Source organism: Pseudopodoces humilis, chromosome 14 (genome assembly GCF_049639895.1).
Source record: "Pseudopodoces humilis isolate 2021_Gansu_Grassland_sample_001 chromosome 14, ASM4963989v1, whole genome shotgun sequence".
NCBI classification, from domain to species: Eukaryota; Metazoa; Chordata; class Aves; order Passeriformes; family Paridae; genus Pseudopodoces; species Pseudopodoces humilis.
The window spans coordinates 11946049-11972707 of record NC_142213.1 but is presented as its reverse complement, the minus strand read 5'-3'; the positions used below and the strand labels follow the sequence as shown (position 1 = coordinate 11972707).

Genomic DNA, 26659 nt, shown 5'->3' with positions numbered 1-26659 from the left:
AGCACCGAGAGGGCCGGGCCGGCGCGCCGGGCGCGTGAGGGCGCCGGGACGGACCCGCGGGCGGGCGGGCGGGAGGCCCGGCCCGGGCCGGGCAGGAGGAGGTGAGGAGCGCGGCCGCGGGACGTCGCTCGGCGCCGTCAGGCAGGGGCGCGGCTGGTGCGGCCGCCTGCTCAGGCCGCGCTCCGGCCGCACTCCGGCCGGTTCTGCGGGCCGTGGCCGCGGGCCGCCGCCGCCGCCCCTGCCGTGTTGCGGGAGCCGGGCCCAGCGGCGGGGCCGGGCTGGGCCGGGGGTGGCGGTGGCTTTGCTCCTGGCGGGCCCTGCTGGGCCTTTCCGACACTTCAGCCTCAATCCCTGAGCAGCGCGTTGGCGGCTCAAGAAGTGTTTCGGGACTTTCCTTCCCCGTCCTGCACCGAGCCGCCCGTCAGAAGAGAAAAGGCTCAGGTTTGGGGCGGGGGGTTGGATAATTATTCTCCAAAGCTGAGCCTTGCACGGAGCCGTGTGTGTCGCACGGACGTGCCTTGCCATGAAACACGTCGTGAGAGAACCCAGTGAAATACGATATTCGGTAGCGTTTCGGAATCTGAGCACACACATGTGAGAAATGAGTATTTCATTTTTGGGGGAGGACTGGCAGCGGGGTGTCTGCAGGGTGGCTGTATTGGTAAATCTCGAAACGCCACAGCATTCTGGCCCTTGAGAATGATTCCTGTTCTTCCTCTCACGGAGATTATTTGTATCAGATTTATAACGCCGAGCACAACTGCAGGTGCATTTTCTTTTAGGAATCGCGTTACCAGGATGAACATCTTTGTATTACATTGTTTCAAGCGCTATTTTGAGAACCAGTTTCTGTTTCTTCCACTCATAGCTTGTATTGCCGGTATAATTCTGTGTGCATTGAGCTGCAACTAAATTTCCTTGCTCCTAGTTTTAACCTTCCCATGAAAATTGGTTTTGGGCTGTTGAAGAACAGAACTTTGCATCTTGGCTGGTTAAATTATTTTTGGTATTAAAGGGTCAAGTTTTTTAAGAAACTGTACAATTTATTTTAGCCTTTTCATTTTGTACTCTGAATCAGAGCCACAGACGTGTGTTCATTCTGAAACCTGATAGCTGGTTTAAACATCTTCATATAGTTCATCTAAGGCTCCTGCAGGGTAGAAAGAGAGTTCTTGAATTTCAGAGCAAACTGTTATTCTGATGAGATGTCTCTGTAGTGACAACAGTGACTCACAAATGAGGAATAAAGGAAATTAGGGAAGCTTTGAAGTTAGGTAGTTTATGGCCTAGCCCTGACAGTTTTTAAAATGTGGGGTTTTTTTTCTGAAATATGTAGTGTTGCAGTCATGACTGTGTTTTGCCTATTTCTCCCCAAAGGCTTTTGAGCATGAAAAAATTGAGGTAGTAGGTGGAATAAAAGGATGCTGCTGAACAAGCTCTGACACCTAAATTGCCCATGTTGGTGGTCAACTACTCTTGGATTTGCACAATTGTAGAAGCTGCTGGTGTGTTGTACAGTGCAGTGATGGCTTTTGGTAAGGATTAAGTTGCTTGGTTCCCAAGTTAATCTCACAGTGGTTTATTATAAACAGTGAATAGTTTATTCAGGTCATAATCTGATACAACTACGCTGTTTGTTCAGCAAAGATTTTACTTTGCACACAGAATTCCATTGAAAATGGCAGTAAAAATAATCCTTAAATCAATGGTGTATGTAAATGTATTTTTGATATGTTGCCAAAACTTAATGTTCTTTTAACAAGCTTTTTTGTGCTCTTAAAATACTAATTTGTCACTTCTGTTATTCTAAAAGAAGATTTTGAAGAACTCTTCAATAAAGGAATGCTTTTTGGTACTATAGCCAGTGGGTTTAGTAACATTTCTCTGGGTGTCTAGGGCTTTGGAAGACTGACCACACACCACATAAAGTTATTACATAATCTAAATGCAGCCGTTGACAAGTTTTCACACTGAATTCTTTACTACTAAACATGTGAAGATTGTATTGTTGCAGCAATGGACTTGCAAACAAGATGTACTTAATAAAAAATAGATATGATAAGGTTTATTAAAAAAATTGATTAATCTTTTTTGAGCTGTTGAACAGACTTTTTCTTTTAATATATTATTTCCATGCATACTTACTAAAATGAAAATTAATTATTTCTGTAAATGAAGTAGGAAAAATCAGGATCCCTGTAATGTCAGAGATACTTATTTGCAGTCTACTGGGGATTGAGAAACTTTGTGGAATGGCTCAATAAAAAGCACTGGAATGTGTGAGTTCGTAGGGACTGAAAGATGAGACTTTGCCCAAATTTCAGTTTGTCTGTAGTTACTGCTTTTCTTTGGGGAAAGAGTTTTGTTAAATACTCTGTCTGTTTAAAAAGATGAGGAAAATAATTACAGGACTACTGTATTTCATTGCTTTCCAATAGCTACTGAAACTGGGTTCAAACAGGGTAGGAGAAATAGCAATAGATTTTGATGTGATAGATTTTTTTTTTTGTGTTGTTTGGATGCCATCAGAGGAAAGTTGTGGAGAAATAGGGTACCTAGGCACAAGGACAATGATTATTTGCCTTTAGATATAAATAGTTGTTGAGGTTATCCTTTAAATGAGTACAAACTGTGGCATCACTGATTGGGGACAGGAAGATTTACATGACAATACATTGTGAACTTGTATACTGCTTTTGGCTGTCATCTTTAGAAGAACAAATCCTGCTAAAGTGCTGCAGATCTTTCTTCAGGTATCCACTATGATCAAAACTATAGACACATGTGCTCAAAGAAGGATTTTCAATTTGTTCTTTTTCACTTCATGGTTGTGAATTGTAGTCCTAAAGATGATGTTTAACTAAGGTGTTTGCTCCATGCTCCATGAATAACTGAAAGTCAGGTATTTCTTAATTTGTTGAAGTGAATTATCTTTCTAGAATGGTAAAAACAAGAGCCTCCAGTTTTTTTTTCTGATAATTCCATGTTGCAATGCTGGCACGGTTTGGTTTTCATATACTGTATATTACTGAAACTGTCCATTTCTATTAAAGAAATGGCTGTTATAAGTTACTAAAGTTCCCATTTTCTGCTGCTCTGTTTTGTCAACACAATTTTCTGCTTCACTAAATCAAAAAATGTTATGCAGGATGACAGATGCAATATACTTTGTCAGAAATAAGTAGTCACTAATCATGGGAAAAGAGCTTCATAGTGGAAAGTTTCAGTAAAATATTGTTTGTAAACTAGAGCAGGTTGTTTATTTATGTTCATTTGCACCTAGGTTTTCTTTTTGCTTTCACTTATGTGTGTCTTCTTTGTTTTCTGCGTTTCATTACATGCTTTCCACAACCCCTTTTTTTCCCAAGGAACTAAAGAAGGAAATGAAATTCACAGCAATAAGGAGCAGAAATGGGTAAATGGCTCTGCCCATGATCAACAGAACAGTGGCTCTTCTGGGACTGTGGTCACTGCCTTGCATTTTGCTGAACCCTGATCTGTATGAGGAATGAGTCTGGTCACAGATTTAAATTGTTTTATGTTTTATTTAAGACTGACTGTACTTACCCAATTCAATTTTGTCCTTTTTTCTTTTCTTTTTATTCTAGGCTTCCTGCTCTAAATGTGTTTCTTTGCAAAATGAATATTGCATTGTTCCACAAAGATTGGACCCCCCAGTAGAATTTGGAAAGACCACTGCACATAAATCAAGAGCTTATTTTTCTTGAAGATCTCTGTGCAGCTTTTAAAGTTTTAATCACAATGAATTCAGGCTTATGGAGTCAAGAAAAAGCAAGTTCATCCTACTGGGAAGAGCGGATTTTTTACTTGCTTCTCCAAGAGTGCAGTGTCATAGACAAGCAGACTCAAAAGCTCTTGAAAGTACCCAAAGGTAGCATTGGGCAGTTTTTTCAAGACCGTTCTTCTGTGGCGCACTCCAGAAATATTCCATGTAAAGGCAAGAAACTGCAGATTGGATTAAAGATTCTGGAACAACCACATGCAATCCTGTTTGTGGATGAGAAGGATGTTATAGAAATAAATGAAAAACTAGCTGAGTTGCTTCTGGCTATTACTAACTGTGACGAAAGATACAGTTTGTTTAAAAGCAAAAGCAGGTTAGCTAAAGGCGTCCAGATAGATATTGGCTCACCTGTTAGAGTACAGCTGAGATCAGGGGAAGAGAAATACCCTGGAGTTGTTCGCTTCAGAGGACCCTTAATGCAAGAAAGGTCCCTAACAGGGATATACTTTGGAGTAGAGTTGCTGGTAAGTTCCTTGCTAAGGAGTAGTATCAGATATACTTTATGAGGTGAGCTAAATATATCTTTAGTATAAAGAGGAAGTCCTGATAATTTTTTTTTCTAGAAGCATATTACCCCTAAGATCTGTTACCTTCAATCTTCTCATAAATGCTTTTATGTGAACGTGCCATATCATATCTCCATGTTAAGTGAAGTTTGATGTGGTGCATGGGCTGGCAGAAGGACTTGAACATACTCTGAGTCCTCTAGCTCAGAAAAATTTAATTCATAGAATCCTGGAATGGTTTGGCTTGGAAGAGACCTTAAATATCATCTAGTCTCAAAGCCCTTGCTATGAGTAGGGACACCTTCCACTAGATAGTTTCCCCAGAGCTCCATCCATCCTGGCCTTGAGCACTGCCATGGATGGGGCATCCACAATTTCTCTGGGTAAAAATACTTACATCCCTATCATAGTGAATATCTGACTCCCAGATTTCTGTTGAGTACTTTGTTTTCTTGTGTCAGGATACAGTCCCTAAATGCAGGGTGGAATTTCGGGGCTGCTGTTTTTGTAGATCCCTATAAGTCCAATGGCAGCGAGTTAAAATAGAGAATGTATGCTTCTTGTGAGGTATTTCTGAAAAATTAATGCCAACCATAAGCTATTGACGGGTTAGGTTCAGGAAAGTTCTCCTCTTGTTGTAGGAGTGTATTTTTCAAAGTTCTCTTTAAACTTTTCCTGACCTCTTTGTAATTCCCACTGAGAACTTCAGGGAATATCAGGCTCAAGTGTTCCTGAAAATCATCTCACTTTATATGGCATATAAGTAGAATTTTTGAATGTTTAGCATATGTCTAGTATGAAGTAGTCTTGTCTTGATATGACAAAAATTTGATAATTGAAGCAAAATTTGCACCTGAAGAAAATTTATCTGCTTCTCTGAGTATAAAGGCTTCTGCCTACATCTACTCCCTAATCTAGTGACATCTTGCTCTTTATTCCCTGAAGATCGACAGTCTGTATATTTGCCACAGATTCTGATGACAGAATTCTCTCAATAACGATAGTGCATCAGGCAAATTCTTAGTGCAGTTTGTCCAAAACACTGGATTATGTTACTGCTCTTTTGCTCTTTTAGTAGTCTGTTTTTCACAAAATACATAATTTTTTTTTTTTTTTTTTTTTTTTTTTTTTTTTTTTTTTCCTTCTTCTTATTCCTCCTCCAACACTTAGGAAGAAGGTCGTGGTCAGGGCTTTACTGATGGACAGTACCAAGGCAAGCAGCTTTTCAGATGTGATGAGGATTGTGGGGTTTTCGTTGCTTTGGACAAACTGGAGCTGGTGGAAGATGATGACAATGAACTGGAAAGTGACTATGCAGCTCCAGTTGATGCAATGCAGGTAGAACTTCCTCCTCTGGAGATCAACTCCAGGGTTTCTCTGAAGATAGGAGAGAGTATAGAGTATGGGACAGTTATATTCTGTGATGTCTTACCAGGAAACGAAAGTTTAGGATACGTTGTTGGAGTGGACATGGTAAGAAAATAATCTGACTTTAATAACTTCTGCATGTGTGTTAGCTAGTGAATGACATGCACGTAGAAGAAGAAACATTATCCACAAGCTACTTCAGCGGAGGCTGACCTAAAATGGGAAATAAACACTGTGTTCAGAGATGCCCTTGGTGGTAATTGTTTCTTGGCATCAGATAAATGGTGTCGTATTTGATGCTAAACAGTTCAGGTGAAATGCTCTGCTTACTCTGAGGAGCCTCCACTGAGCTACTTGCCATGTTAGGTGTCAGTCTTGAAGTCATGGAGTCAAGTGTTCGTCTTGTGAGACTGGCTTTGTTCTTCTGCCTGTTAAAAAAGTAGGCTGGATGTCTTTTTCTTTTGTTAGCCATTTTTAAAACCTTTTTTTTCGTGTAACTGTTTTGTTTTACTTTATTTAACCTTAAAATTGTGAGTTTCAAGTACAAAATTTGATTTTTCAAGAAAATGTGAAGCTTGTCTTTAAAAATTATTTCTAGCAACATGAAATTTTAAAAATGAATGGCTTTTAAATTTTTGGTACTTCAAAATTGTTCTGGTTTTGTAGGTTAGATGCTTCCATTTTCTTGGTTGCATTACCTGTTCCCTAAAAATGCACTGGAATTGCTCTTGCTTGTTTATCAATAATGTTTTTAGAAGAAAAATGCTTGTTAAAGTAGGAGCTGTTTCTCAAGAGATAATGTTTTAAGCTTTTGTCTTTAAAGACTAATGTTTGGCTAGTCTAAATACAAAATTAGTTACAGGAAAAAGCAGATGTTGTCAAACATTTCATTTTCCTACTTTTTATATTTCTAAAGATATATGTGTGTACTCAGTATGATGTAAATCTTCTTTTGGGATGCATGTAATGTGTTTTTCTATTTTTAGGATAATCCGATTGGAAACTGGGATGGAAGATATAATGGAATACAGCTGTGCAGTTTTGCAAGTGTTGAAAGTACACTTCTTTTGCATATCAATGATGTTATTCCAGGTATGCCCTGCTTTCTTAACCAGAAGGCAGACTTTGATAACATCTAGGACATTCTCCACCTAGGCACAGTTACATGGTTAAAACAATACTGCAGAATTAATATCCTAAATTCACTTGAATTACTTTCTCTGTTACATTTCTCTTCAGTTTTACCCTCTTTTGGGTTACTGGTGAAAAAGCTTTAATACTGAACAAAATTCCTGTCAAATTGTATAGTATTTACAATACTATGCAGTCTGTAATATTCATGAATATATAATGGGAATCTTTTCAATGGACTGTTGTTCAGTTCACTCCCGGAGTTCCAATATCTTGATCAGAAAGCTGTTCTTTCTGTGCTTGAAAGGTGTTGACAGGATTATGTATGCACTCTAGGAGTAAATACTTGGAAATGCCTGTCAAGACTGGAAAAATTCACTGCACTAATTCACTAAATAGTGTTAACTTGTAACAACTGCAGTTCCCTGATTCCTTTTCTGAAGAAAGAAAAGTTTGTATGAGACTTTTGTTTGGGCACTATCTCTAGACACGTTCTAAGGAGCCTGTAATTGTTGCTCTCACACTTCTATTGACTGATTTTTCTTATGTCTGCCTCCTATTTGCTAGTTTAATTGACATGCATGTTTTTGCACGAATGTTCTGCTCTTCTCTGGAGAATCCATGGGGACTTCTCCATTTTTTGAAAAGAGCATTTATTGTAGATGTGTTGATAGAAGAAAACTTAAAATTTCTTGTGTCTGTTTCCCATAATGGAAATACATCCATACATTAAAGGATGTGAAGTCAACCTATTTGATATGTTCAAGAAGTAATGGTAGACTTTGCAGCAAGCAATTGCTGATGTGATGAAAGCAGATTGTATGCACATAAAGTGTTGTGCCAAACAAGGCTTTGTTCCACTCAGTGTTAAAGCTTGTGGTGGCAGAGCTTTGTTCAGTTATGTTTCGAGGTGAAGTTTGTGTAACAGAGTGAAAACATAGAAAAGGGAAGCTAATACTCTTCATCTACCATATCTTAGAGACTGTGTCACAGGACAGGAGACCTCCCAAGCTTGCCTATACCTCAAGAAGTGGTGACAAAAGCTTGTTCAATCATAGTAAGCCAAAGGCGATAGGTATGTATGGGAAGGGATTTTCTTTACTTATGTAAGATCACAAAATGTATTGTAATGTATTGCAAAAAAGTATTGTCTTTTCTATCAGTTGATGTATGATTTCAGTTACATGTCAAGTTCAGAGTCATTAAGGTTGGCAGAGACCTTTCAGATCATCAAGTTCAACTGTAGTTAAAAGTTAAATTTCTCTGAAGCAGAGTATTAGTATGAATTTATTTAAACATGATAAAAATGGTAGACAGTTTAAATTAAGATTGCTCAAACTGCCTTCATTTTCATGAAAAAGAGTTTGAGGTTTAGCAGAAATTCAAGACCATATTACCTAGTTGTCTAGTACCACAGGTCAGGGCTGCATTCTGTTTCTTTGGAAGTGTGGTGTGTGTTTGTTTTGTTTTGGTTTTTAATAAATATTGGTTTCTCTGGTCTTCTTGCAAAAGTAGCAACTTCAAAATTTTTAGCCTAGGAGCAGATCTACTTAATAGTGATTGTATTAATTTTGCTGTGATTCAAATTGAATCCCCAATTGAATTCCCAAAACATAAACTTCCTTGAGTCTGTTTTTGTTCAGCTCTGAAAACCCTCCCAGGGGAAAAAAACAAACAAAACCAAACTGAAAGAGGAGCAATTTTTTATTTTTTTTTTAAGGCAGAAATAAAAATTCAGTTTCTTTTGATTTTACTAGTGGCTACATTGGCTACTAGAATACTAATGGCAGTATATTCTGCAAGTTGTCATTTTACCTCTCATCAAATGCTGCCAGAGATGGTCTTCACTGTAGTAACTGTGGTTATATGTTGGTACAAGTTATAGAATTGGAATTGAATCAGTAATTTATGTGAAATTTTAGTGCTTTAAATCCAAAACCCACCTACTGTAATAGTATTGCAAATACCTTCTTATATCCATAATGTATAGTCATGAAAAATTTGCTCTTGAGAGGTATTTTCTGCCTTCTTTTCAGCTTGGTAACCTGAGATTTCAGCTCAGAGTGTATATTGGTTTGGTGTCGATTTCTACCTTGTTATAAGCTTAGAACTGTGTTAGCCTTGATGGGAGAGTTTGCTCCTTTGTGGAAAGGCAGTTATGTCTTCTTGAAAGTGTAGTAACAAATTTTCAGTTGGAAATAAGAGTGTAGGTGATCTTTTTTAAAGAGATTCATCTCTTCAATAAAATATGTTGTTTTCCAGGATCTACCTCTGAACCTGGAAATAGAAGCAGATCTGAAGTCTTCTACACATTAAATGGCTCATCAGTTGACTCTCAGCCTCAAACAAAAACAAAATCCCCGTGGTATATTGATGAAGGTAAAGAGAGAGGATAGTTTTTTATATATTTATTTTAAAAACCCACAAAACAAAGCTAGAGTGTATCATGTTCTTCAAGTATAACAAGGATGAGATGAAATATAGAACAGTTGGACTGTGTTGTCATGGTGGAATACATACTACACCATAAAAAGCATCTTGAAACCCCTGTGAAAATGTTCTCTGTCTTGGTGTGACCTGTGGTTTTATTCTGCATGTTGGAGATTGTTCTTGGCAACTCACGTGCAGTTCTGTTGGAATGCACATGTTTCACAGGCAAAATAAAAGCTGAGGCTGGGATGGAAGACATGAAGTATTCCTTGTAGCCAAGTATACACAGTAATTGCATTTTGTCTGTCTTTGTAGCTGTGTTACAGATCCAAGGGAACTGTAACATTCTGCCATGCCAGCTAATCAGTCTGGAAGTGGGAGTGGGGAAATTATCTAAGTATATGTGTTTTTTTTCTGTATTTTAAAAAAATAATTTCTGTAAAATCTCTCTTTTGGTTTTTAAGAGTATGAGTGCACATACTTGAAGGATCAATATACCTTGATTTGCTTCCAGACCTATTTTTTTTTCCTGCTAAACTTTAGAAAAGTGTGGCTAACTGGCTTAAGGGGTAAATACTAAACTGTTAAGTTACACCAGAAACCTGTAGCAGCAGGTTCAATTCCTTGAACCACAAAAGAAAATGGGTTAAAATTGTTCTTGGTTCTCTAATGATTGTCGTTTTTTAACATTTTTTAAGACATTAACTTCATTTAATGAAACAGCATGGGGAGAATAGGTGAAGAGGCTTTTGTTCTGTGAATACCAATTGTGTATGGGAGACCCTTCCAACTCAGGGTATTCTATGACTGTGTAGAGAGATGAGAGAAGACACAAAGTGCTTGTGCTGTTCCATGTATCTCTTTTGTCAGGCACTGCATTGCTCATGACATATTTAAGTCCTTTATTCTTTATAGACACTGATGGATTCTCTGTATTAGAGCCAAGTATGTTGTGACAGAGTCAGTGGAATAAGCACTTTTCCATTTGCAAATCGTATCTGCAAGCAATTATTTATGCCTTTATAATCTGTGAACCAAATAATTTCCTCAGTCACAGTGACCAATGAACTCTTTCTAGTTTTGCCCCTACAGTCATAATCCTTGGAGCTGTTAACTCATGTTCAAAGAAGAAGCCTCATGTGAGGATGAAGTAAAAAGATTTCAATCTAAACCTTCCTGTAGTTTCTAACATCTCCTTTCTCTGCGCTGTTCATTTCTGTTGCTTGTGGTAAAAGTGGTGGCACTGCAGCAGTGTCTGCTCAGTCAGTTCTGTGTCTCCAGTGTTGCCAAGTGACAAAAGTCTTCCTAAATGTCCCTAGCTGTTATTGCTTCCCACCTATTACATCAGACATTGCTGGTTTGAGAGCCAAGTCTTTCCTTTTTTAATACAGGGCGACAAACCCCCAACACTTACTAACGTCTTGGTTTTGATTTTAACAGCTGCTGAAGACCCTTCAAAGTCACTTACTGATTCATCTTCTGGATTTGGGCATTCTTCACCGCCACTGCAACCACCTTTAACAAACTCTGTGTCTACAGAAAACAGATTTCACTCCCTCCCCTTTAGCTTGACAAAAACAAGTACTAATGGTACTATTGGACATAGTCCTCTCTCTTTATCTGTTCAGTCTGTCATGGGTGATGTGAATACCACAGCTACCCAGGAAAGTCCATCAGCAGCAAGTCCAATTGGAAACTCACATGGTCTTGAAGCAGGTTCCTTGGCTGAAGTTAAAGAAAATCCTCCTTTCTATGGAGTAATCCGCTGGATTGGCCAGCCCCCTGGAGTAAATGAAGTATTAGCAGGACTGGAACTGGTAAATATAAATTCTAGTTCACAATAATGTTAATTACTAGTTTTGTTTCTCAGAGCTGGTGCCTATATATGCTGCAAAAGCAGTCAGTCTGGAGGATTTGCCCAAGCAGGTTGCCAAGTTTGGAGCTAAATTCTTTGATAAGCTCTCATTTTATGGTGCCCTACACCTTACCCTATTAGTAGGCTCTGAGATGTGTTTGCAAAGGAATTTGTCAGACTGATCACTTTCTTGCTTTAAGGAAGTGTCCTTTGCTTACCTTATGGAGATTGTAATTGAAAAATTAAATTTAAAGGTCCTTTAAGTGGAAATTTATATAAAATTCTCTAGCTGTAGTTGTCATTGTTGAATATAGTTTTCTGCTGTTTGCATAAGAGCAAACAGGCAGAGTGATGACTGTCAGAGCTGTAAGACTGGTTTTGATAATTGACAGTAGTGATATTGTTGATTTGACAGCCGTGTGCATTATGTGTTTCTTTGGGCCCTTTGTGAAAAAAACCCAGAGTTGCCTCAAATATGAATTGTTGTTGTGTACTGACAGTCCCTCTGTAGCAGCTGCTGCCAAGGTTGTGATGGGATATCAGTTAAATTAATGTTTACACAATTAAGGAGATGGAGTTCTTTATTTTGGGATAATGTTCAGTAAAATATGATATAAAGCAGTGTAAAATTATGTAAAACACAAGCAAAATATGTGAGAATGTGACTGGAATTCCAGCTGTTACAAAGAAGTCCTGATCCTTGTGGGTGTTTTAGGTGAAGTTGGAGCCATAGCTTGCCACAGGCATTCTGAGCATGCTCCTTAGGGTGCCACTTATGCATTTCTGCGTAAAGCCCTGGTTACTAAGCAGGAAATGTACCTCAAATCCTGTTCTCAAAGATAGCAGCTCGTTTTTGTTCATTCTTAGTTTGTGCTGTCTCCCTTACTGTACATTTTGTGTGTTTTGAAATAGGCAGTTTACTTGTGCAGCCAAATCACGCTGAAATTGTTCACAATGCCCCATGTTCAGTGCTTTTAATTAAGTGGTAAAAAGTGCTCTTTCTAACTACAGAAGGAATCTGGACCAGGTTGAATTCAGTCTCTCCTCCTATCTCCCCCATGCTGCTTCTGATGGAATTTTTGTTTTATTTTGGATGGAGTGAAGGTTTAAGCATGAAGAAAGAAACATGCAAATCTTAATTATCTCAAAAAATCCGGTTAGACAACACCTCAGTTGAGGCTTTGGATACTGGATTGCAGAAACAGTGGGATCATGCTTCAGAGTAGCAGAAGGGTGACTTGTGGGTAGATACTTTTATCAAATGTCTTACTGCAGAATTGTAGAAATAAGAAAAACAATGAATTCTCACTTGAATTTTCAGGAAGATGAATGTGCAGGCTGTACAGATGGAACATTTAAAGGAACTCGATATTTCACGTGTGCTCCAAAGAAAGCTCTTTTTGTTAAACTCAAAAGCTGCAGGCCAGATTCCAGGTTTGCCTCACTCCAGCCCGTTTCCAACCAGATCGAGCGCTGCAACTCTCTAGGTACTGACCTTCTGCTTATTTCTTGTTCATCACCTGGGAACTGGCCAGGGCTTTGGTTTTATTCATTCCTTCAATAAGTTCTTTGTATTGAGCACTTGGAAATCTGTACAGGTCTTACTTAGTTGAGATTAATGAATAGCAGATTAGCCTGTACAGAATACAGTGATTCTTGAATTATATTTTAATGCTTTAAAACAAGAAAATGATCATATATTTAAAGAAATGTCATAAAATTATGGGAATTTTTTATTCTGTACACTTTTTACTCTAGAAGTTGTAAAACAATCTTGCTGAAAATGGTATTTGCAACCCTAGCATTGTATGATTTCATTAAAAGAAATAAAGGCAGTTATTTTTCTATAATCTATACATCAAATTATTTTATTCTCTAAATATTAAAGGAAAGCATGTATTTTTATGATGGAAGTTAGTGGTGAAAAACTTCTTTTTTTCCCTAACTTCAACTATTTTAGATTTCTTGGGTCACATTGTATTGTTTGGGAAAACAGCAAAGAAAAGTGTCTGATACTTGTAAAATAGTGTGAACAGGGCATTTGTAATGAAAAGAGAAATTAATTCCTACTGGATAAAATTAATTCAGTGCTGCAGGCTTTCTGAAGCACTCTAGTGTAGAATTTAAAGCCTTGTTCACTCTCTGGAAGACAGTGAGTCTCAGCTATAATAAAATGCTATTCTAGTCCAGAGAAGGAATGCTTACACTAAGGCAGAAACTTAGCTATAAAACATTAATAGGAAAATCTCAAGGGGGATAAAATTTGAGGCTTTAAAGTGTCTTTTGAAAAAAAAAATTTCAGCCTTTGGAGGTTACTTAAGTGAAGTGGTAGAAGAAAACACTCCTCCAAAAATGGAAAAAGAAGGTTTAGAGACAATGATTGGAAAGAAGAAAGGTATCCAGGGGCATTACAACTCCTGTTACTTAGACTCCACCTTATTCTGGTAAGTTCATAATTTGTATAGTGGCATCTCATGCTAGAAGTGCAGAACATGTGATCTTTGCTTGAGTGACTGTGTGTATTCCTGTGCAGTATTCACTCCCGGTGTCCTGTGCTGCAGTCCCTGTGCTCTCCCAGTGTGAGCAGTGAAGTGCTGGTCATGCCCAAACTGCACTGGCCCTTGTGGATCTGCTTGTTTAGACTGAGGGAGTCACTGGCCTCTAGAAGGTTGAAGGAGAAGGGGTGGAGGGAGGGAAATGCCTCTTGCAGGTTTTTGCAGAATCCTGCCTGGGCAACTGGTTCTGCACTTTGCTGCAGGAAAGGACGCTGGGTTGGAGTGGACTTTGCTATTTAGTGCAGCTCTGTCCCCTGTCCATAATTGTCTCTTTTTGAGTTTGTTCAGTTCTTTAACTTTTGTGGCTTTGCTTGGTTTGTCTTATGTTCCTCAGGTATTTGAATAGTCAAAACAACCCTCCTTTTTTTCTTTGTAGCCTGTTTTCTTTTAGCTCTGTTTTGGACACTGTGCTACTCAGACCTAAAGAAATGAATGATGTAGAGTATTATAGTGAGACTCAGGAGCTGCTGCGGACAGAGATTGTGAATCCTCTGAGAATGTAAGTAGAGACAAGAACTGGTCTCTAATGTGAAGTTGAGAGATCCTGCAGTGTTTGCATTCCTGCAAACTGAGAAGTTTGGCTGTCTGCTGCTACTCAGTGTATTTTTCTCTAAGTATTTTTACTTTTTCTTTTCAGCAAATTTAATCAGTGATAACTGGAAAGAATTTTTCATTGTTTGGTGATAAATATTTTCACTAGTTTCTTATTTGCGAATGGATCAGCACAAAGCTATTGTAAAATTAGTGCAAGTATGATTACAAAAATATTGATAAATACAAGTTCTGTTTGCTCACAGCATTCATCTTTACACATTTTTTATGTTATTGTACTTGAACAGAAAATTATTTGGGTTATCTTATATGGAGTTTCACAATTCAGTGGATTTATCAGGGCTTTAGAAGTTTCATTACTTTTTACATGTGGTCTGCAAGTGGCCAAAAAGCTTTCATTAAAAGAACTTAATATGGCCTTTGTAATTTATCAGGCACAATGAGTAAATGAGGTGCAACAAAATTTTCCATGTTAAGTTCTTAAGCTTAATTTTTTTCAAAAATGTGACTAATACAGTTGTAGTTCCAGAATTCTGTGGGCTCTCACCGAACAAGTTCTGACAAAGTTTTTATTTTGATGAATAAAAGCGTTGGTCCCTGAAGCCTTATTCTTGTCAGGGAGTGGGCACTTTGCCTGGTATGTTTCAGGGTCTGTGGAACAGGTAGGAAAGCAGGATACACACTGAGTAGCAGAAATATCAGGTGCCTGAGGTGGCTGAATGTCTTACTGTCCTTTTACCATGCTTAAAACTTGGGAAAATGAATTTGAATGCTCAAAGCCTCAGCTTAGGTCAGCAGAGCAGCTCTGTGTTTTTCTCAAATATTGAATTTTTTTTTTTTGTTAACAACTCCCACAGTGCTGTTATTTTGTGACATTCTGAAATGATGCAAATTAGAGTGAAAACAAATCAAAAGTAATTGACTGACAAATCTGAAAACAATTATTCTGGTAACTTGATGATGAAGAATGCTCTTAAAGGTTGTAAAAGAACATTGAGCACTGCATTAAATTTGTACTACATTAAAAAATCTGGGAGTCAGATTAAATATGAGAAATCAGTATGTAGTTTTGAAGAAATACCATCTGCAGATAGTTAAAGAAGGATTTGAGAACCTGTATTGCAGTATTTAAGTGGTTGGTTTTGGCTTTTTTTACTACTCTGACTTGATCACAAACTAGCTAATAGCTTATTAAATCCATTTATCTTAGATATGGATATGTATGTGCTACAAAAATAATGAAACTGAGGAAAATACTTGAAAAAGTTGAGGCTGCATCAGGATTCACTTCAGAGGAAAAAGGTAATGGGGGAGGCTTGCTTTTCTTTGAGACTTACAAGAATCTAATGTGAAGGAACTGAGGAACTTTACTACATAATTATACCAGAACAAGACACCCAAATATTTTTCTGTGGCAGTAGAGTCCCTAGCAGAGATCTGAGTGACCACTGGCTGCTAGAAAGGTCTTTTCTGTTTCCTTGGCTATGTAAGAAACCCTAGCTGAACAATTTCTGCAGTCTTCCACTGCCTGGATTTCTTTTAGTGCCTTCCTATGCCCCTGGAACTCCCTTCTAGCAGTCAGTGGAGAAGACTGTGATAAGGCTGGGGTTTGTCCTCTTTCAAATTGTCACTGTAATCCCTGAGGAATAAACTTTAGCACTACAACATTTCATTGTTCCCATGGTTATGTAATATTTTAAGAAATAAAACGTTCAAATCATGATAGAAAAATAAGTTTTCAACTTTCTGATCTTTTGCTACATATATTGATTAATTAGCATTGCATTATGTAACTGTTTTGCTTTTATTCCAGAGAGTACTACTTTCTTTGTAAATACTGAATGCTGGAACCAGTATTTACTGCAGTTAGTGGCAGGGAGAGAAATACACCAGTAAGCTGTGGTGGGGGAGAGCAGTCCTCTGGGAAGCTGCTGTTGGCTGCATTCTTGGTTAGAGAACTCGGTCTCTAGTTCAGATGAACTTGGGACTATTGTGTAGGTTTTGTGTTTCTGTCACTGCTCCTCACTGGCTCTCTGCAGATTCACTGTTTCCTTTTGAAAGCTTTTATTTCTTCTGGAAAAGTTGTGTGCTGCTGATTCCTCTGAAATACAGAGCATGTTTTTTAATTTTACTGGAAAGCTTTGTTACCCTGTTGAGCCTGTACCTTTTATTGGAGACATTTAACACTAAAATAATAAGCAGAGGTTTGTCAAAAAAATATTCATTGTTTGTCATAATCATATTGTGGTAATAAAGCTATAAAAATTAACTTGATTTTTTTCTATGAAAATTTTGAAAACCTACACTTTCAGTGAGTCTTGAACAATGTGTCTGATTTTGCATGCTAACAAAACCTTTTTTCTCTCCCCCCTCCAGATCCAGAAGAATTTCTGAATATTTTATTTCATCATATTCTAAGAGTTGAGCCACTGTTGAAAATAAGGTGCATCTTATTTCTTTGGTCTTTCAAGGGTTTTTTCACGTCTCTGCCATACACAGAATTAAATTTATGTTCCACCATTCAGCTTTTAGCAGCAGAATTTGTATGTATTGTGCACATACCTGAAGTCCTCAAGGGTGATTCAGAAGTCTCCTTTCTTCCTAGTAGTGGTACCACTGAGCATCATGCTTTTAAAATCCTCTCAACCACTGAATACTCTAAAAATCAACATTGCCTTAAATGCTGGCTGGGATGGGAGGAGGTTACAGTTTATAGCAAATTTGATGAAAGTTCCCAGAAACTTTTGATGCTGATATGAAGCAGCTCCTACCTAATGGTTTCCTTTTGCTGTTAGAAGCTAGTTAGTCCTGTATGTTTTTTCTCTATAGTAGCAAAAACCATTTCTTCAACCTGAGCACTATCTTTTATATCCTTTCTTTTGTACTTCCAGAGGAGGTTAAATTGCCCATTTGAAGATCTCCTCCCAAATACATCAGAGCTATGTTTATTTAACAGAAACAGTCTGAAAACATTGGTACTTGTTACTTGACTAAGTTTTGAACATCTGACCTCAAAGCATGCTTAAATTGGTAGCTTAATTCTGTGTCCCTATCCATACAAAATGTGTTGTGGTTTTGTGGTTCTTGTTTTTTGAAGGGGATAATTGGTTTGTTGTAGGTATGTGTGTGTTTAATGGAAAGGGGTTTTTTCCCCCTTTTTTTTTTTTTATTTTGGTGAGGATGAAGAAGATTGTCCAGAGTGCTTCCTATGGCTTGCATTGGCAGTTTGCGTGGTAATGTGCCTCAGAGTTGGCCTAGGTGTGGAAGGAGTCTTAACAAATAGAGCTGGACAGGCTTGAATTTGGATTATCCTTTTGGAGAGTTCTCTGCTAACTATAGAGCAAGTCTAGCAACATTAGCCATCTGTGTGTCACTCCCACTGCAGGAAGCGGTGTAAATATCGCCCTGATTTAGAGAAAATGTTTCATTAAACCCATCATACTGAAGATAATTATTGTTGTTTCGTTTGATATTTTATTACTGAAATTCCTAATTGTCTCTCCAGTGAAAGCTGCTTTATTGTCTTGGAGTTTTTGATGCAGATGCTTAGGAAGTATTTCTCAGTTGGTAGTTCAGCCATGCATAGGCATATGTTTTTAAAACATGCTCTGAAACTCACACTGATTTTTTCTTTAAATTTTTCCATAATCAGTTCATACTTGACTGCCTGGCACTTTGTTTTTGAGGGCAGGGGGCTGTGTTGTTTGTTTGTTTGTTTTTTAAGCACAATATATTTCAATGCAGAGAGGATGTTTTGTCGACTGTTTTCATGTAGATGTTATTTTCTTAGTAAGATACAGTCATCATTACAGTAGAGCTTCAGAATCTGTTTTTTTTTTTGTTTTGGTTTGGTTTTTTTTCTTTACATCTGTTTTTAGATCACCAGGTCAGAAAGTACAAGACTGTTACTTCTATCAAATTTTTATGGACAAAAATGAGAAAGTTGGAGTCCCAACAATTCAGCAGTTACTAGAGTGGTCATTCATCAACAGCAACTTGAAGTTTGCAGAGGTTGGTGACAGCTGTTGCCTTGTTAGAAGTGATCATACCTTAATATCTGTCCATTCAGCAATGGGACAAAAGTAGCATTTGGTGTAAAAACATGCAGATATGTTGGAAATGGGAATATTGTGTCAGTGATCCAGGATGCCTACATAACAGAAATATTTGGAGGTTCATATTTATGAAGGTTATGATATGTATTCTTTGGCTGAACAGATCAAAGTGATTTAGGTAAAGAATTTGTAAAAGAAAACTTCTTAGCTGCTGCCACTGAGTTGTTTTAAGGACTAATACTTAGAGATACCTCTGTCCATGGGCTGTGAGTTTAAAAAACATGACTATAGCACTAGAAGAATGTCTACAAAGTTAGATAGTTATTTATCTCAAGTTCATTACATTATATTCTGGCATTTTACCTAGGCACCCTCTTGCCTGATTATCCAGATGCCCCGGTTTGGAAAAGACTTCAAAATGTTCAATAAAATTTTTCCTTCCTTGGAATTAAATATAACAGACTTACTTGAAGACAGTAAGTATATAACATTGCATTGTATAACAGAGAGAGTTGCTGAGAGTGACAGTGAAAGTATTCCTGATACTTTGGGTGGATTTGTTGGGGTTTTTCTTCGTTGGGTATTTACCAAGATAGTGTGAGATGCTCAGGCTGAGCAGAAATGAAAGTTTACTGAGTAGAAGGCTTTTTTTCCCTCATGTCAATTAGAAGCTCTAATTTCTAGTAGCAAAGAATGTATAGAATACAGCTTTTGTTTGTTTACTTAAGTCTTGAGTACCTGTTCAACTGAACTTACTTCAGGAGTGTATTTAAAATTGAGTTATTAGCAGCAAAGCAGTTCATTGATTCATTAGTTCATCAGACTAGAAGGGAACCTGACATGAGCATGTGCACCTGTGGTATATTGTGGGTGTGCATTTTATAGCCAGAATTAAATCACTTCTTTTTGTGACATAGTTTCTGACATTGGTCATCCACCAAATTTTTGATTGCATTGTCCTAAGGAGGGACACCTGGTTTTAAATTTGAGATAAGAATTAATAAAACTGCCAAAATTCATCAGAATAATAATCTCTGAAGTTGCCATGGACTTTTCTCTCACTGCCTTGGCCATCAGCTTATGCTTTTTCCTTTTTCTTATTTTTGGTGTTAACAGCTGTAGGGGCTAAGGTAGCAGTACCACTATGATGAGAGAGCTAACATGATTGAAAAGCCTGTTTTTGCTTGTTCATGCACTTGATTTTAATCATCTTGTTTTGCCACTTACCATTTACACTTAATCCACATTGAACCAAAGAGAAGTTAAATTAATTACATTTCTCTTTGATTAGCAATCTCATTTTAACTTTTTTTTTTTTAATGTAGTGTTATTCTCCATTTAAAGTAATAGTTCTCCTTTGTTTTCCTATTCCTTTTCTTATAAAACAAAGCCTCCCCAGCCTGGAGACTAATACCTTTGTTGCCCATGCAGCTCCCAGGCAGTGCCGGATCTGCAGAGGGCTCGCTATGTACGAGTGCAGGGAGTGTTATGAAGACACTGATATTTCTGCTGGCAAAATCAAGCAGTTCTGTAAAACGTGCAATACACAGGTAAGTGCTTGTCTTCATTATTCACATGGGTTTAACCCAAATGGTTAATGCTACAATAATTGAAAGAAAGGTAGAAGAGCATAGTGAGACTTCTTTGCCAGCACCAGTGTAGCTGCCATCCACCAAGTAAGGTGTCTCCTTTGGTGACAGATCAGGAACTCCTGCAATGTGTTTATCAGCGTGGCAGCTGCCAGATCCAGGACTAGACACAGTGGACAAGTAGTAACCACGTGTTTTAAATCCTAATTTTATGTTCATGCTACCTTGTTAGAGTTGATAAATTCTTGTCAGCAGTGCTGTGTTTTGCTGTTTGGCAATTGCATGAAGATGCCAGTCATGGTTTATTTTCAAATCTGAGCATAGTAGAAAACTGTTGCATTAAACCTGACCTCCCTTCTAACCGTAGATTTGAATTTTCTGGGCAATATTGAACTACTCTGGTGTGGAAAAAAAGAAGAAATGTTTAGTCAGCTGCTCTTATTGCAGTTCCTTCTCTAACGCCATTAATCTTCTGTTCAGCAGTAATGTTCTTTTTAGCTTTGTCTGCCACTGAAACAAATAATCTTACAGGGTTTTTTTTCTTTTCTGAAATATCACTTCAATTGTAGGTTCATCTTCATCCCAAGAGACAGAGTCATAAATTCAATCCATTGTCACTTCCTAAGGATCTGCCAGACTGGGACTGGCGGCACGGCTGCGTGCCCTCGCAGAAGATGGAGCTGTTTGCAGTGCTGTGCATCGAGACCAGCCACTACGTGGCCTTCGTCAAGTACGGCAGGGATGACTCTGCCTGGCTCTTCTTTGACAGCATGGCAGATCGGGATGGTAACCTTCCATTTACTCTCTTCACTTTCTCTTACGTTTTTGTATCTGTAGTTTAGATTTCAGTGACTGTTTCCTAAAGTTTTAGGGATATTAGTGTCATTGAACTTGATGTACTCGATGCTGCGATACTGATCTTGATTCAGCCTTACCTTAGTGCATTGATTTCATGGCAGCTGCTGATTTGCATATTCTGAGTTTCACCTCGTTTGGATACCTTAGTAATTAGATGGTACAGATGTAACTGCAGAAGTTTCTTAGCAGGACTCCTTATACATTTTTCTATGCTTTGCAAATTTGGCAGAGACAATTTAAATAATCAACTGCAGGAATGTACTTTCAGTTTAAATTTAAGTTGATGTACATGACTATCAGCATACAAATATTTTTATTACTTTTTCTTCAATGACTTACGGTAGCTGTCTTTAGAATAAAGGAAATAGTCACACATTACAACATCTATGCTATTCCTTTGAATCCTTTTAGAGCTATCACTGGGAAATTGTTTCCTTGTAATAATACAAATGCCAGTAAAACAGGTACTGGTTTTTAAACAGATCCCATTTAAATATGGACTCTCTCAGTTCTGGTGCCTAAGAAAAACAGTAATAGATGAAGTGTCAGACACACAGTTAACAATTTTTGCATGAAGTATTCTTGAACCCCTCTGTTACAGTGTGAGTTGGCAGGGCGAGAAGAATCTTGCCTCCTATTGAAAATGGAACTGCTACAGAAGTAAAGTCGCTTTCTTATAACAGCAAGAAGACAATCAAGCTTCATTTCAGAGTGGTTGAAATATTTATGACTGATGTTTGTAAAGAACCATTTTATTTCAGGAATTTAGATCACATGAGAAGCTGGAAATACCTCCTACTGATCTTAGGGGGGTTTTTAGTTGCAAATATCTTTCTTCAGCTTTTCAAGAACAGCAGGATGTCTATACTTGTGTTGTTTTAATTTGCTCATTTTTATGTGGAAAATGGCCAGGACCAAACAGTACTTTCCAAGTCAGGTACAGACATGGTTTATAAATTCATCAGCTGTTAGCAATTGTCATGTTATTAACAAATTCAGTGCATGTGAGGTGGTTTATGTATCCAGGTCAATCTCCTAAAGTCATACAGAATTTAGTGTTAATGAAAACCCAAAATTCTCCCTGGTTTTGTGTAGTATTTGTGTGGGTGTGGTTTAGTGGTTAACACTACTAGATATTCTGATTCTGATTGTGATTTCTTGAACAATGCACTTCTCATAGGTGTTTACCCTGCAGCAGTCCAGTGCGGCATATTTAAGTTTTTTAGAAGGTGTTTTCAAGAACTGGTGATATTGTCATAATACAATTATGTTATGAAGAGCAAATATATGTAAATGCTCTCCTAATCTGTTTCTCCTTTCCTTATGGTTTAAAAGGAGGTCAGAATGGCTTCAACATTCCACAAGTTACCCCATGTCCAGAAGTTGGTGAATACCTGAAGATGTCCCTAGAAGAATTGCACTCACTGGATTCCAGGAAAATCCAAGGTTGTGCACGAAGACTGCTTTGTGATGCTTACATGTGCATGTATCAAAGTCCAACGATGAGTTTATACAAATGAACCAGGATCTCTGCAGAACTGAAGAGACAGTACAGAGTTACCCACTTGGGGTTTGCTGCAGTTTTGGGTAGTTCAATGCAACCGTTGCTGGCAATGGAAGAAGTTGACTTTGACATCAAGAGGATTTACTGTTCCAAAAACTACACATGGAGTTCTGTCACTGAAGTATTTAAGCATTTTGCACTCTAGGAAGTGTGCTTGTGTGTGTTTGTTTTATAAACAAAGTTAAGTTACTAAAACTTAAAAGCTTTAAGTGCATTGATGATACACAGGCTTTTTTGAAATGTTAAAGGTGAAATTATATCAGGAGAAATCTCCTCTAGTCCATTGGGAATGTAAGGATACAGTGTTTTATCTCAGTGCATTTCTGTGGACAGGGATGATGACTGTCATGTGTTTCTCTACTGCCACCATGTCTCCTCACCCCTGATCTTTTTAGCACCATAGATTCTCTTTCAAAGAGAGAGTAACTTCAGTTTGAGTAAGATAAATTTTAGACTGCTCATTGCATACTCTGTTCTGTTATCTACTGTATTCTTCTCCGTTCCAAAAATTAACATTAATTTAAAGATCTGAATCCCTGTCTTGCAAAAATCAAGCACACAGACTTGTTGTGTTGTTAACCTTTGGAGGGGAAAGAGAGGAAAAGAAGAGGGTATTAAGGGGAAGCATAATTGCTAAAATATAAAATTAGCAATGAAAGTTAACAGATGTCTTTTTCTAAGTGTCTATTTTTAAAGAAACAAAGCACTCTGGAACAGAACAGCAACTGGACACAAATGATTCCAGGACAAAACAATAAAATCATGGATTGCCTCAGGGAATGTTACTGAAGTGAATTCTAGTCCTTGGTAAACAAAACTGACTTTTCTACAGTACATTAAGCTACTGCTTGGGAATATATTATACACTTGACTCTTCATTTCAGGATTAGTAATATTAAAAAAAGAATATTAAAAATCTCTGCCTGGAAAACTGAAACTATAAATAAAGGTAGATCAGAGTTTTAATGAATACCAAGTACCTGATGAAAACTAACTTGAAAAGCTGCAAAACCTGTGTTAATGTAAAGTACTTTGAAGTCTGTTAGTTCCTGTTTGCAATTAAATACTGTTGTTTTAGTTGCCTTTTAGCTACTTCTGTCTACTTCTGACTAGCAAACATACAACTCTATATATACAGTAACATCTGGTCGTACAAATTGCATCTATATGAACTGTACATTTTCAGCTCTTAAGCTGTTTTATATGGAAACTTCCTTTTTGGGATCAAGTCTGTAGAAGGGAAGAGATAACAAAATATGAGAGGAAAAGCTACATTGCAAAAGCCGCTGTTTTGAAGGCAATGGAGACTGGTCCCTTATTGTTGAAAGTGTGGTTACTTTGTTTTTCTTGGAGAACCTAGAATCTTTCTTTGGGACACACTACCATAGAGCAGTAGTAGAGTAAGGTTTGAAAACTGCTTGAAGGACTAATCTGTGTGAAGCAGGGGGTGCTGAGGGGGTTGATCTGTTCCATTAGCCTTTGCATGAAGTGTGCTCTAATCTTTCACTCTCAAGAGCAACAAGGTTATTAGAAGTGTCACTGTTGCTTTTGCCTGGGAGAGTCTCTTGGCTTTATGTTCCCTTGCCTTATTTATCCAGGCTGTGCTCCTTGGCAAAACTCTTTTGTTTCAGCACAGAGCTCTTGATCACTTTCTCTTATGAAAAAATCCAGTAGGTTTTAGGTGATGGATTCTATAACCAGGCCCATTGTGTCCCAGCCTGGATGGAGGTCCAAGCCATGACCCCTTTGAACAAGGACCAAACAAGGCCCGAGCACAAATCTGTACCCAGGACACCAGTCTGAATGTCTGGATTTTTTCTCTTCCCTAGCCCTAGATTTATTTTGGACTTTCCCAGTGCATTCATTTCATATCTCTTCCACTGGTGTCATCTTTCCAAACCCCTCAGCCTCATTACATATAGTTACCTCTTCCTGCCTAAGCTTGGAGAACAGCCTTGGGCATGCTATGGCCAGAGGAGAGGATTGGAATTGGCAGCCATATTAAAGCTTCCTAGGTGAGTAATCTTGTAGCAAAATAGCTGCTCTTTTGTACAACTGGAAAGTATCCAGCTTTTCAGGATACATACTTGATTAGCAGAAGTTAATTAATACATAGATAAGTGTAAATGAACTTGGCTTCTTGCCTTCAAGCTTCTGGCCTTTCAGTGGAAAAGAAATGTGGACTCTTCCTGTGGGACATGTAGGGAATGCTCTTTACTGTGCACACTTCTTCGTGACAAATACTGTGTTTGGAAAGGCAGTGCTTTACGCCCTGCCTTTTGTACTATAGATTATTGCAAAATGGTAAATAGTTTTGCAAGCACTGTATTATTACATGGTTAGTTTGTTGTTTACCACTTAAGAGGGCAGAGATGTCTTCTATAGCATGTAAAAAAATTGTTTTGGCAATCAAGGAGTCTTCTTTTAATCTAAAATGTATTGCTGTGTGCTGTACTGCACTGCATTAGAGGTGATCTGGCAATGTAAATTAAATGTTATAGAAATAACCCCAATTTTATTTCCTTTCTCAGAAACGAGTATACAAACAGAAAAGTGATTTCACTGTGAAAGGAAACTTGTAAAATAACTTATATGCAAAGGTAAAAAAGGTGGGGTTTTCTGGGTGTTTTTTAGCCTTCAGCATATATTTGTAGGGGATTTGAAGAAGCTGTTTTGAAGCTTGCATTCTAAGCATCTACTGCTGTTAACTGTAATGCCCAAAGATTCCAGTGACTAAGCACCCAACATTTATATTGTTTAATGCATCTGGAAACCTCCCAATCAATTCTTTTCTCTCTTTTTTTTTTTTTTTTTTTTTTTTTTTTAATGTGGCGAATGTCCTCTCAAATTAATAGCACTTAGATCATTCTTCATTGTTTGGCTCATAAGTACTGCTAACAATGGCCTTAACCTGTGAGTAGGAAAATACATTGATGGCACAGTTCCTGCCAGCCTGTAAAAATGTAAAGTTTCGTAGGACATAAACTTTTGTAACTGGGGAAAAAACCTTCACCCCATACAACTTTCCTGCTTTGCTAAACATTTTTAGAACTAGTGGTTCAAAATAGAATAAATCACTGTGCCACTAAATCCTTGCTGATTTTGAAGAGGGTAAAGAGGAGGTATTAACTAAAGGCAATGCCTTACAGACTTACTCAAGCAAACCAAGTCCTTCAAGAAAACCCCAACCAACCCCACCATAAGTTACAGCAGAAGACTTGTTGTTGGGTGGGGGAGATAATTGGAAAAAAAATTGCAAAAATATCTATGTTTAGTAAAGGTCTTTATAATATGTGATACTGATTCTGTGCTCTTGAAAATTGTAATGCTGTGTTGTACTGAACAGCCTGTGAGATTCCCATTTTAAGCAAGTACTGTGTGTAACAAGAATGGCTCTTGATCATAAATGGTTCATTTCAATGCACTTATTTTTCTTGTGCACTTTATGCTCCACTGAGTAGCTGAGTGTGGTCACCATGATCCCTGACAATTGCCTGTTCCATACAATTCCAAGGCACCACCATGCTGCACACCAGACTGGTGAGGTTTCCCAACTGAGCTGCTGTAAAAAGCAGCTTGAAAGCTCTGTGTATTTTTACCACTGTAACAAAGCATGTTTTTATCTGTTCTTGATGTTTGGCTAAATAAACATCCCATGTTTTGTGCACAAATAGTCTCTTAAGCTTACAAGGCTGTCTCCAAGAAGGCATTAGGGAAACAAACCATTGGATCAGGTTGCCCTCAACTAGCCTTAATTTTTTTTTTTTTTTTCTCTAATGGTAGGGCTGAATGAGCTGCTGCTGGAAAGGAATGTACTATGTGCTCTTTCTGTATTAATATTAATTAAAAATATTATTCTTATGGCTCTATTCGTTTCTTTGGGGCTTGGAAATGTGTGAGTGTCATGAAAAAGCATGAATAGAGGGTGAACTACCTTGTTTTGTTTGCTTACAGCAGGATTTATGTTTATAAATTTCTTTTACTCCTTCAGAATTTCTAGGAAACAGGAATTGTTGTACTGTATAAAATCAGAGAATTACTATAATCCTTTTCCTAAGAATACTACCTGTATCTTACCAATTAGCACCGGATGCTGTAAGGGAAAACCACTGGAAAACGGCTGTAGCTACCTGGAGTTTTCCTGGGGGGATTTTATTTTTAAATGCTTAGTGCACCAACTTACTGACCCCAGTGAGCAGCTCCTCCTGGAATAATGCTGTAGCTTCACTGCTGAATCCACAGCTTCCACTTTCTGTGTGTTTTATGTCTAGAAAAACACTAACTGCTATCCAGCATTTGCAGGTTTACCTCTTTATTTATTTATTTATTTACCTGAGTGTTTTAGTAATAACAAATAAATAAAACAGTGATAAGTAAAGTCCCGGGCATGC

The 26659-nt window shown here is 37.8% G+C and overlaps 1 protein-coding gene across 4 annotated transcripts; it reads left to right on the top strand.

Annotated features, from left to right (window-relative positions):
• CYLD (CYLD lysine 63 deubiquitinase) lies at nucleotides 1-26070 on the top strand. 4 transcript variants are annotated; one of them, XM_014255499.2, is made up of 17 exons: nucleotides 1-101; nucleotides 3609-4269; nucleotides 5482-5784; nucleotides 6666-6771; nucleotides 7790-7885; nucleotides 9073-9189; nucleotides 10681-11057; nucleotides 12417-12582; nucleotides 13398-13539; nucleotides 14027-14149; nucleotides 15413-15504; nucleotides 16579-16645; nucleotides 18081-18213; nucleotides 18625-18733; nucleotides 19689-19807; nucleotides 20416-20632; nucleotides 22040-26070. In XM_014255499.2, exons 2-17 carry the CDS (start codon nucleotides 3763-3765, stop codon nucleotides 22222-22224), a joined length of 2859 nt encoding a protein of 952 aa, XP_014110974.2. In that variant the 5' UTR covers nucleotides 1-101; nucleotides 3609-3762; the 3' UTR covers nucleotides 22225-26070. The 4 variants fall into 4 exon arrangements, with proteins under 4 accessions (XP_014110974.2, XP_014110975.1, XP_014110976.2 ...); XM_014255501.2 differs by lacking the exon at nucleotides 1-101 and adding an exon at nucleotides 1403-1535 and having other exon boundaries at nucleotides 5482-5649; XM_005526363.3 differs by lacking the exon at nucleotides 1-101 and adding an exon at nucleotides 1403-1535.
• Nucleotides 26071-26659: the final 589 nt, after the last annotated feature.